At 52.5% G+C, this 12,841-nt stretch overlaps 1 protein-coding gene across 1 annotated transcript; it reads left to right on the top strand.

Moving 5' to 3' along the window:
- The first annotated feature begins 4,397 nt into the window (after window positions 1-4,397).
- Window positions 4,398-8,180, top strand: LOC136709357 (uncharacterized). Its single transcript, XM_066684501.1, has 2 exons — window positions 4,398-4,463; window positions 5,082-8,180. The coding sequence occupies exons 1-2, from the start codon at window positions 4,398-4,400 to the stop codon at window positions 8,178-8,180; spliced, it is 3,165 nt and encodes a 1,054-aa protein (XP_066540598.1).
- Window positions 8,181-12,841: the final 4,661 nt, after the last annotated feature.

Here is a 12,841-nt window from a genome sequence, read left to right on the forward strand (position 1 = left end):
CACACTCTATCAGATTGGCCACAGAGAGTACACGGCACAGCTCAGGAAAATCTCACTCTCTATGGTCTCTCTCCCATTCAATTTCTAATGGGTGAATGGTATTGAATGGAATACAATGAGAAAAGAAACAGAGAGAGAGAGAGAGAGAGAGAGGAGAGAGAGAGAGGAGAGAGAGAGATTGAGAGAGAAAGAGAGAGAGAGAGAGAGAGGGAGAGAGAGAGAGAGAGAGAGAGAGAGAGAGAGAGAGGAGAGAGAGAGAGAGAGCAGAGGAGAGAGAGAGAGAGAGAGAGAGAGAGAGAGAGACAGAGGAGAGAGAGAGAGAGAGAGAGAGAGAGAGGAGAAAGACAGAGGAGAGAGAGAGAGAGAGAGAGAGAGAGAGAAAGAGAGAGAGAGAAAGACAGAGAGAGAGAGAGAGAGAGAGAGAGAGGGGTTAGTTTGTATGGAAATGCCCCAGGGGGAGTTGTGCTCCAGTAAATTCCTGTCCTCTGAGTCCTGCAATCTTATTACAGAGCGTAGCGTCCCCAGCCAGAGCTGCTGCTGTATTCTCTGTAAACCTCCATCTCCTCCTCCTCTGACTCTACATCTACAAGGTGGACCAACGAGGGAGGAGTGTCTCACAGAGTGGACAGAGAGTGGACACAGGGTTTAAAAACTCCAGCAGCACTGCTGTGTCTGATCCACTCTACAGCAGCACAACACACACTAACACACCACCACCACATCAGTGTCACTGCAGCGCTGAGAATGATCCACCACCACATCACACCTGCTCTGTGGGGGTCCTGAGCGCTGAAGAACAAGGGGAAAGGGGGGGGGGGGATGAAGTATGCAGAGCCACAGCTGGACTACAGCCTGTAACTGTAGAACTACAGAGTGCTCCTGTGTGGACAGTGGAGCTGAGAGAGTGGACCTTGACTGGAGACAGGAGATGTCTTTAACGTTATGAATGATCAGTGTATGTTTTGACCTCATTATTAACCAGTAAAACTGAAAATCTGACCCCAGATCAGTACCCGTCCCGTCTCACGGGTATCAGCAGGTGAAACCTTGACCTCAAAGACAATCAGAGGAAAGAGCCTTAGTCTAAAAGCAGATCAAGGAAAGCTTAGGCACCGTAATGCTTCTCATCTCGTTTGCATGCGCAGTCACTGCAGAGACAACTGTGTGGCAGCGGAACCAACACATGATCCGCAGTGGGAGGAATGTAATCCGATCGGAATTACAAAAGACTAACAGCATTTGCCTGAGTAACCTGCTTAAACACATCTTTAGCCCACTGCTCCATATGCTAAAACACACAGCCTAGCATGCGCAGACATGTGTCTAGAGAGCATGCGCAGACTACTCCTGGACTTACTCACACTGCTCACTTTAAACACCTAGAAAGCCCTACGTTAAAAACAGAACATATAACAGGGCTGTATATATAATGAACTGCCCTGGTCATTGCTTGTCCACTGCATGGTCCCTACACTCCTCCTCCACCAGGTGAATCGGGTCCTGGTTCTGGAAGCGGTTCTTGTTTAGTGGCTGTTCTCTCGTGGTTCAGAGCGAGTCGAGTAGGGACTAAACCGTGGCGTGTAAACCTTGCAGAGCGCTGATCGTCCAGAGAGAGTCGTCACTCTACGCCACGCGACGCAGACGACCAGCACCAACTCTCCATCTGTAAAATCTCTAGCTGCAGCAGAGATCACGTTTGTTTTTATCCGACTCACGACGGCAGCTCGTAAAATGACGCCGTGGTCTTTTGAAGAGGTTCAAACGCTCCTTGGATCGGTGGCCGACGAAAGAATCCAGCGAGAGCTGGACGCTGCAACAAGGAAGGAACAAACTCTACTGATCTGTCTGAACTGATGACGGAGCTGTGTTCAGTCCCAAACAACAACAACACGCCGATACACCACGAGTAAACACCGCTCAACGTTACCACCGCCGTTGTTGTGGTTTCCTTAGAGACGGGGTTAGAGACGACACCAGATACACTTCAGGGGGGAGCTGTGGGAGTGGAAAACCAACCAGCGACCAATCAGAGGGAAGAGTAGGTACCAACAGTGGAAAAGCGGCCATGTTGACCAGCCTGGAGGTCACTTGGGGACTGCCACATGGGAATTCTAGTCTTACGGCTGTTTTTCATGATTTTACCTGGGCCTCTTTATCTCCACCTCCACCTCCTCTGTCTCATTACTGTCCTCAGAGGTCCTTGATCGGCTGGAGCTGAATTTCTCAGGAAGGTTAAACTCCTGGAGGAGAGCTGATGACCACTGGAGCTTACAGTACATCATACGTACAGCCAGCTACACGTCATCCACCGTCGAAGGGCACATCCCTCAGCGTATGGACACACTGTAAAGGCTATTAACCCAATAAAGTCATTCTCTCAGAAAGCCTGTGGATCAATGTCAGGCGGAGGACACACGACTTTACGATGGAGAAATCCGCTCTCCTCCATCATCCTCCCATCACACACCACCCACTTCAGAGAGCCCCCCGCCATCCATTAATCCATTAAACGAACGAGGGACAAATGAGAGATTTAAATTCAGCTCATGCATTCATATATAACAACACCACTGCCACTCAGAGGGAGGGAGAGAGGGGCTAAGGCAGGATGGACAGAAACAGAGAAAGAGAGGAAAGGAGGGAAGACAAACGGAGAAAGAGTGCAGGCAGGAGAGACCCAGGCAAACACGAGGGAACATGAGAAGAAAGAAGAGGACACATAAGAGGAAAAGAAAAGACAGTAATGATGGAAAGACAAGAGGAGGGGGGCGGTGCGTGGGAGGAAATTAGGGAAAAGGGAGGAATAGAAAAAAGGAAAAGAGAAAGGCAAGAGGAAGTAGGAAGAGAAAGAAGGCAACAGATGAGGGGAATACAAAAGGAGAAAAGAAAAGATGGGAAGAAAGGAAGAAAGAGAGAGAGAGGTGTGAGGGCTAACGAGGAGGAGAGGAAAGAAAAAAGCGAGTGAGGGCATCGTCTGTTGAAAGCCTAATAACCACTTTCTTCTGCAGTGAGAAAGAGGGATGAAAGAAGGTTAAAATAAAGTGTCGACACAAGCGAGAACGGAGGGATTAGTACTGAGTTACACACTGTTGACTGCAGTAAATACTGTGTCCTCGGCTGTGGTCAGAACTCCGTGAAAAACCCAACTCAGCTTCTGCTTCTGTCCAATAATTAACCCTTAAAGGTCTGCGGATATTGCAGTTCCTGCCCTGTTTGTAATGTTTTGGTCGGAGCATCTTCACAACGGCAGGTGTTGTGGGGTGTGGCAGACACACAGTGGTTAGTACCTGATAAGGACGGGCGGAGGGATACCTACATATGACTACAGATGCCACAGTGAATAGTGGCAAAGGATCAGAAATACTTTTCCTTCTGCCCTCACCCTCTGCGCACACACACACACACACACACACACACACACACACACACACACAAAGGCATGATGCAACAACGTTTTTAACCGCTTGGGGGGTGGGGGGGGGGGGTGATTCACTTTTTTTCAGACTCAGTTTGTGTTTAAATTTCATGTAATGTTTTGAACCATAGAAAGCCATGTTAATTAAAATAGTTATTATAGTAAATTAATTGTTAAATAAATAAAATGATTATGAATTAAGTGAGAAGTGTGGTGTGTTCTCCCTGTGTCTGCGTGGGTTTCCTCCAGGTGACTGTCTGTGTGGAGTGTGGTGTGTTCTCCCTGTGTCTGCGTGGGTTTCCTCCGGGTGACTGTCTGTGAGGAGTGTGGTGTGTTCTCTCTGTGTCTGCATGGGTTTCCTCCGGGTGACTGTCTGTGAGGAGTGTGGTGTGTTCTCCCTGTGTCTGCGTGGGTTTCCTCCGGGTGACTGTCTGTGAGGAGTGTGGTGTGTTCTCTCTGTGTCTGCGTGGGTTTCCTCCGGGTGACTGTCTGTGAGGAGTGTGGTGTGTTCTCTCTGTGTCTGCGTGGGTTTCCTCCGGGTGACTGTCTGTGAGGAGTGTGGTGTGTTCTCCCTGTGTCTGCGTGGGTTTCCTCCGGGTGACTGTCTGTGAGGAGTGTGGTGTGTTCTCTCTGTGTCTGCGTGGGTTTCCTCCGGGTGACTGTCTGTGAGGAGTGTGGTGTGTTCTCTCTGTGTCTGCGTGGGTTTCCTCCGGGTGACTCTCTGTGAAGAGTGAGGTGTGTTCTCCCTGTGTCTGCGTGGGTTTCCTCTGGGTGCTCCGGTTTCCTCCCACGCTCCAAAAACACACATTGGTAGGTGGATTGGACACTCAAAAGTGTCTGTAGGTGTGAGTGTGTGTCGCCCTGTGAAGGACTGGTGCCCCCTCCATGGTAAGCTCTGAACCCACCATTAAAAATACATTATAAACATACTTTACATAATTTTATGTTGCCCTTTCTGAATCAGAATCGGACCTGAGGGGAAATGTATGTATCACACATCACTGACAGACGTGATCCAAAAAGGACAAGGGAGGGTTCATTCAACAAGGTAATCATTCATTCAACAGCAGGTCCACAGGCGTCCGGGCACAGGAGCTAACAGAGCACCTCTTTCTCTCTCTCACACTCACACACACACACACACACACGTTTTACACTGTATGTGACTGGAGGCCACACTTTGGTGGGATAAAAGCCAATAATCCTCGCGTCACGACTGCTGTCCCCGGTGCTTAGACCTGCGTCTGGGAAAATGGCCAGTGCTTTATGACAGGGTCCAGTTGTGGGTCAAACACTGTCAGAAATGTTCTGTTTCGATGGTTTTTTGTCTCGGTTACGGCTTACTTTTCTTTTCCCGGAAAAATCTCCAACATTTCAAAATTATGACAATCATTTCCAAACGACACTCTCTTTCTCCACTTCTCTCTGTTTCTGTCCCTTCCCTCTCTCCCCTCCCTCTGTCCCCAGCTCTCTCTCCCCCTCCCTCTGTCCTCAGCTCTCTCTCCCCCTCCCTTTCTCTCTGTACACCTTCCATCACAGCTTTAAAAGACTCAGCAACTACACACACACACACACACACACACACACAGAGAGAGAGGGAGCTGATCTGTCATTTTAGAACGAATGCTCAACATTTAAATTTTAATTGTGCTCATGAATCTTGAAGTGTCCTGTGGCTCCGGAGGCTAATCGGCCAGAGAAAAATAACGGCAGCACACGAGGTGTTCTCTCAGGAGACTATCACACCACAGCCCCCCACCTCCCAGATCACCCAGCCCCCCACCTCCCAGATCACCCAGCCCCCCCACCTCCCAGATCACCCAGCACCCCCCATCTCCCAGATCACCCAGCCCCCTATCTCCCAGATCACCCAACCCCCCATCTCCCAGATCACCCAGCCCCCCATCTCCCAGATCACCCAGCCCCCCACCTCCCAGATCACCCAGCCCCCCCACCTCCCAGATCACCCAGCCCCCCCATCTCCCAGATCACCCAACCCCCCATCTCCCAGATCACCCAGCCCCCCCACCTCCCAGATCACCCAGCCCCCTATCTCCCAGATCACCCAGCCCCCCCATCTCCCAGATCACCCAGCCCCCCATCTCCCAGATCACCCAGCCCCCCACCTCCCAGATCACCCAGCCCCCCCATCTCCCAGATCACCCAGCCCCCCCATCTCCCAGATCACCCAACCCCCCATCTCCCAGATCACCCAGCCCCCCACCTCCCAGATCACCCAACCCCCCATCTCCCAGATCACCCAGCCCCCCCACCTCCCAGATCACCCAGCCCCCCATCTCCCAGATCACCCAACCCCCCATCTCCCAGATCACCCAGCCCCCCACCTCCCAGATCACCCAGCCCCCCCACCTCCCAGATCACCCAGCCCCCCCATCTCCCAGATCACCCAACCCCCCATCTCCCAGATCACCCAGCCCCCCCACCTCCCAGATCACCCAGCCCCCCATCTCCCAGATCACCCAGCCCCCCATCTCCCAGATCACCCAGCCCCCCACCTCCCAGATCACCCAGCCCCCCCACCTCCCAGATCACCCAGCCCCCCCACTTCCCAGATCACCCAGCCCCCCATCTCCCAGATCACCCAGCCCCCCCACCTCCCAGATCACCCAGCAACCCCCCACCTCCCAGATCACCCAGCCCCCCATCTCCCAGATCACCCAGCCCCCCATCTCCCAGATCACCCAGCCCCCCCACCTCCCAGATCACCCAGCCCCCCCATCTCCCAGATCACCCAGCCCCCCATCTCCCAGATCACCCAGCCCCCCATCTCCCAGATCACCCAGCCCCCCACCTCCCAGATCACTCAACCCCCGCCCCCACCTCCCCCCCCAGATCACCCAGCCCCCCATCTCCCAGATCACCCAGCCCCCCATTTCCCAGATCACCCAGCCCTCCAACCTCCCTGATCACCCAGCCCCCCATCTCCCAGATCACCCAACCCCCCATCTCCCAGATCACCCAGCCCCCCACCTCCCAGATCACCCAACCCCCCATCTCCCAGATCACCCAGCCCCCCACCTCCCAGATCACCCAGCCCCCCACCTCCCAGATCACCCAGCACCCCCCATCTCCCAGATCACCCAGCCCCCCACCTCCCAGATCACCCAGCAACCCCCCAGATCAACCGGACCCCCCCCCCCCAGATCACCCAACCCCCCATCTCCCAGATCACCCAGCCCTCCAACCTCCCAGATCACCCAGCCCCCCATCTCCCAGATCGCCCATCCCCCCACGTCCAGTGACCAGAGAGAGAGAAGGACAGAGAGGCGGAGAGACAGAGACTATCACACCACAGCCCCCCATGACCCAGATCACCCAGCCCCCCCACCTCCCAGATCACCCAGCCCCCCATCTCCCAGATCACCCAGCCCCCCACCTCCCAGATCACCCAGCCCCCCATCTCCCAGATCACCCAGCCCCCCATCTCCCAGATCACCCAACCCCCGCCCCCACCCCCCCCCCAGATCACCCAGCCCCCCCACCTCCCAGATCACCCAACCCCCCATCTCCTAGATCACCCAGCCCTCCAACCTCCCAGATCACCCAACCCCCACCTCCCAGATCACCCAGCCCCCCCACCTCCCAGATCACCCAGCCCCCCCATCTCCCAGATCACCCAACCCCCCATCTCCCAGATCACCCAGCCCCCCCACCTCCCAGATCACCCAGCCCCCCATCTCCCAGATCACCCAGCCCCCCATCTCCCAGATCACCCAGCCCCCCACCTCCCAGATCACCCAGCCCCCCCACCTCCCAGATCACCCAGCCCCCCCACTTCCCAGATCACCCAGCCCCCCATCTCCCAGATCACCCAGCCCCCCCACCTCCCAGATCACCCAGCAACCCCCCACCTCCCAGATCACCCAGCCCCCCATCTCCCAGATCACCCAGCCCCCCATCTCCCAGATCACCCAGCCCCCCCACCTCCCAGATCACCCAGCCCCCCCATCTCCCAGATCACCCAGCCCCCCATCTCCCAGATCACCCAGCCCCCCATCTCCCAGATCACCCAGCCCCCCACCTCCCAGATCACTCAACCCCCGCCCCCACCTCCCCCCCCAGATCACCCAGCCCCCCATCTCCCAGATCACCCAGCCCCCCATTTCCCAGATCACCCAGCCCTCCAACCTCCCTGATCACCCAGCCCCCCATCTCCCAGATCACCCAACCCCCCATCTCCCAGATCACCCAGCCCCCCACCTCCCAGATCACCCAACCCCCCATCTCCCAGATCACCCAGCCCCCCACCTCCCAGATCACCCAGCCCCCCACCTCCCAGATCACCCAGCACCCCCCATCTCCCAGATCACCCAGCCCCCCACCTCCCAGATCACCCAGCAACCCCCCAGATCAACCGGACCCCCCCCCCCCCAGATCACCCAACCCCCCATCTCCCAGATCACCCAGCCCTCCAACCTCCCAGATCACCCAGCCCCCCATCTCCCAGATCGCCCATCCCCCCACGTCCAGTGACCAGAGAGAGAGAAGGACAGAGAGGCGGAGAGACAGAGACTATCACACCACAGCCCCCCATGACCCAGATCACCCAGCCCCCCCACCTCCCAGATCACCCAGCCCCCCATCTCCCAGATCACCCAGCCCCCCACCTCCCAGATCACCCAGCCCCCCATCTCCCAGATCACCCAGCCCCCCATCTCCCAGATCACCCAACCCCCGCCCCCACCCCCCCCCCAGATCACCCAGCCCCCCCACCTCCCAGATCACCCAACCCCCCATCTCCTAGATCACCCAGCCCTCCAACCTCCCAGATCACCCAGCCCTCCAACCTCCCAGATCACCCAGCAACCCCCCAGATCAACCGGACCCCCCCCCCCCCAGATCACCCAACCCCCCATCTCCCAAATCGCCCATCCCCCCACGTCCAGTGACCAGAGAGAGAGAAGGACAGAGAGGCAGAGAGACAGAGAGAGAGAGGGTGGTGCTACCATTCAGCTCCTAAATACATTTGTGCGACTGGAACCCCAGTGATAATGGAACACTCTTGTGAGGATTTGATAGTACTCATCCATGACCTCATTAGCGCTGTCAGAGACTGCTCAAGGCTGCTCCTACAGTCAGCGCGTGGCACCCGTCCGTATGGTGACCTTAGGATCTACAGGTTAATGGTGGACAGGAGGAGGAGGTGTGGTCAGAGCTGAATGAACAGACAGAAAACAGGCAATGGTTCGGCACTGGACACAAAGCTCCCCTCTTCACTCTTAGAGCCATGTTGGTTTTGGCAAGCTGTTAAAGTGTGTGTGTGTGTGTGTGTGTGTGTGTGGGCGGGTGCAATATGGCTGTATGTTGACATGTGGACATTATAAAGGGCATGGAGACCCACCAGCAAAACTCTGTGTGTGTGTCTCTCTCTCGCTCACACACAGACACACACACAAACACACACACCTCAGTGCTGGACAGATCTCATTTCTCCAACTGAAACTCTGCTGAATGGAAAACATTTCCCCGTTTTCAATTTTCCAAGAATTCCCGTCACTTTGAATGGGAACAGTTTATTTTCTTTGGCAAAGCTGGTCTTTAGGACGTGAAGGAAAGTGTTCAGGATTCAAATGCACACACACACACACACACACACACACACACACACACACACACACACACACACACACACACACACCAGCTGAGTTCAGGTCGTTGCTTGACCCTGTCAAAACAAAGAGATGGCACCGGCTTCGAGAGAGAACGAGAGAGAGAGAGAGAGAGAGAGAGAGAGAGAGAGAGAGAGAGAGATTGATTTTCCAGAAAAGAAAAACTATACAATCCCAGCAAAAACAGGTGAACTCTGTTGAAGTGCATGCGGCTGTTTTACAGCAGGGTACCTGTCCTCACTAATGTTGTGGCCATATACAATCAAAACCAGACAGAAATGTTCTTCAGAGGACAGCGGAACCTGTTACTGCACACATCCACGGGACACAGACTGAAGAAAAGTCCCTTGTTCAGTGCTTGTTAACATTAACGTGTGAATCTGGAGCCCACCAACCCACACACTGTGAAACAAGACCACAGTCAGTTTAATGTGCGCTGCCTGAGTCAGAAAACACAGGATAAAACGAGCTGATGAAGTGCTGGAACGTGAGAACCCCACCACTCCCCCTCAACTCTCAGAATAAAGGTACAGTGCAGGTACATCACTGTCACTAAAGCTACAAACAGTGTAGTGTATCTTTAAAGGCATCAGTAGCTCCATTCAATTAAATTCTCCAGTGATCCTTGAATGTAACACCAGCTCTAGAGCCAAGTACAGTGTTTCCATGTCTCCACAGTGTCTCAGTGTGAGGAGGAACTCCGTCTGCTCCAACAGAAAGTGTTACACTCTTTGCTCTTCACCATCACATACCACAATAGAAATTCACAGGCAAAGAAGAACAGATGACATACACATAAATAAATCACAAGCGGACACTTTTAACCACGAAAAGAGCTGAAGTCAACGTCCTGAGAGAAATGGTCCAAACCATGGACACGGCTCACACAGTTGACACTTAATGCCGATGTGAGGTGTGTCCCCCTCCAGCTGGGACACAAAATGGAGAACTATGTCCCTAAGTCCATTTATGGATTCTAATCATCGCTTGTTCTTTCGTTGACGCGTTCCCGTCGTTCTCAGAGCCACTGACCTCTCGCGATCGATATGTAATATGCTTGTGGGCAGCGAGTCCCATTTTGCTGCAATCTGCTATTTTTTTTAACATCCATTAAGTGCAAATCCAGCTGACGCGGTGCGAGATGTGGCGACGCGGAATGCATCGGAGTCCTGCGGCCATCAGGTGATGGACGCTCAGTAATGGTACACAGCCGAGCCGGCGTTAACCGCAGATATCACCGCCTTTCGGCCTGAACGCTGCTCCACAGTTTTACCGAATGTAATTTAATAGTCGGGAGGTTTTAAAAGCCCACCTCTGGCCCTGCACGACAGGTGAGGAGGGGGCTATAAAAGGATGAACAAATACAAAAGATGGTGGCGTGAAAAACACCCACTTATTGAAAATAAGCCCCAAGCTGCGTATTGTGTTCTGAGCCGTGGCGCCGTTAATCTTCAACATAGAGATCTTTCACTCTCCTCAGGTTACTACACATGTTGGGACACTGAGGGTCAGACAGACAGAGACAGACAGACAGATAACTTGATCCCACAGGGACAAGCAGAGTAAAGAATATAAACTCATTACAGATGTATAATTAAAGAGGGATATAACAAATGTGACACGAGAAGGAACTACTTCAAATAAATCAAACACAGTGAGAGTGTCAGGATTCATCTGTTTTGTGTCGGCTTTGTGCTATTTTGCTTTTCTGTACTGCGTAATTCCCCCCTGTCTCCTTTGGCCACACCCCACACCTGTGAGCTGTTTCTAGTCATGTGACCCACCTGTTCCCTATGTCTTTATAAAACCTGTCCTGTGTCTCTTGTATTTGCTGTCCATTGTAACCCTTGTTCCTCCTGTAAACACACAACTCCTCACTCCCTCTACAGTGAACTACATCAGTCATAAACTACACTGTACACACACAGCTCCTCACTCCCTTTACAGTGAACTACATCAGTCATAAACTACACTGTACACACACAGCTCCTCACTCCCTCTACAGTGAACTACATCAGTCATAAACTACACTGTACACACACAGCTCCTCACTCCCTCTACAGTTAACTACATCAGTCATAAACTACACTGTACACACACAGCTCCTCACTCCCTCTACAGTTAACTACATCAGTCATAAACTACACTGTACACACACAGCTCCTCTCTCCCTCTACAGTTAACTACATCAGTCATAAACTACACTGTACACAAACAGCTCCTCACTCCCTCTACAGTGAACTACATCAGTCACAAACTACACTGTACACACACAGCTCCTCGCTCCCTCTACAGTGAACTACATCAGTACACACAGCTCCTCACTCCCTCTACAGTGAACTACATCAGTCACAAACTACACTGTACACACACAGCTCCTCACTCCCTCTACAGTGAACTACATCAGTCATAAACTACACTGTACACACACAGCTCCTCTCTCCCTCTACAGTTAACTACATCAGTCATAAACTACACTGTACACACACAGCTCCTCACTCCCTCTAAAGTGAACTACATCAGTCATAAACTACACTGTACACACACAGCTCCTCACTCCCTCTACAGTTAACTACATCAGTCATAAACTACACTGTACACACACAGCTCCTCTCTCCCTCTACAGTTAACTACATCAGTCATAAACTACACTGTACACACACAGCTCCTCACTCCCTCTAAATTTAACTACATCAGTCATAAACTACACTGTACACACACAGCTCCTCACTCCCTCTACAGTGAACTACATCAGTCATAAACTACACTGTACACACACAGCTCCTCACTCCCTCTACAGTGAACTACATCAGTCATAAACTACACTGTACACACACAGCCCCTCTCTCCCTCTACAGTGAACTACATCAGTCACAAACTACACTGTACACACACAGCTCCTCGCTCCCTCTACAGTTAACTACATCAGTCATAAACTACACTGTACACACACAGCTCCTCACTCCCTCTAAATTTAACTACATCAGTCATAAACTACACTGTACACACACAGCTCCTCACTCCCTCTACAGTGAACTACATCAGTCATAAACTACACTGTACACACACAGCCCCTCTCTCCCTCTACAGTGAACTACATCAGTCACAAACTACACTGTACACACACAGCTCCTCGCTCCCTCTACAGTTAACTACATCAGTCATAAACTACACTGTACACACACAGCTCCTCACTCCCTCTAAATTTAACTACATCAGTCATAAACTACACTGTACACACACAGCTCCTCACTCCCTCTACAGTGAACTACATCAGTCATAAACTACACTGTACACACACAGCTCCTCACTCCCTCTACAGTGAACTACATCAGTCATAAACTACACTGTACACACACAGCCCCTCTCTCCCTCTACAGTGAACTACATCATTCACAAACTACACTGTACACACACAGCTCCTCGCTCCCTCTACAGTGAACTACATCAGTCACAAACTACACTGTACACACACAGCTCCTCGCTCCCTCTACAGTGAACTACATCAGTCATAAACTACACTGTACACACACAGCTCCTCGCTCCCTCTACAGTGAACTACATCAGTCACAAACTACACTGTACACACACAGCTCCTTGCTCCCTCTACAGTGAACTACATCAGTCACAAACTACACTGTACACACACAGCTCCTCGCTCCCTCTACAGTGAACTACATCAGTCACAAACTACACTGTACACACACAGCTCCTCGCTCCCTCTACAGTGAACTACATCAGTCACAAACTACACTGTACACACACAGCTCCTCGCTCCCTCTACAGTGAACTACAT

This window comes from Hoplias malabaricus, chromosome 11 (genome assembly GCF_029633855.1).
Source record: "Hoplias malabaricus isolate fHopMal1 chromosome 11, fHopMal1.hap1, whole genome shotgun sequence".
Taxonomy (NCBI): domain Eukaryota; kingdom Metazoa; phylum Chordata; class Actinopteri; order Characiformes; family Erythrinidae; genus Hoplias; species Hoplias malabaricus.

What these genes read in the sequence shown, in the direction of transcription:
- LOC136709357 (XM_066684501.1), top strand. Translation starts at nt 4,398, where the DNA reads ATGTATGTATCACACATCACTGACAGACGTGATCCAAAAAGGACAAGG. An exon ending in GGGAGGGTTCATTCAACAAG is followed by an intron (nt 4,464 to 5,081) that starts GTAATCATTCAT and finishes TGAATCTTGAAG; the next exon opens with TGTCCTGTGGCTCCGGAGGC.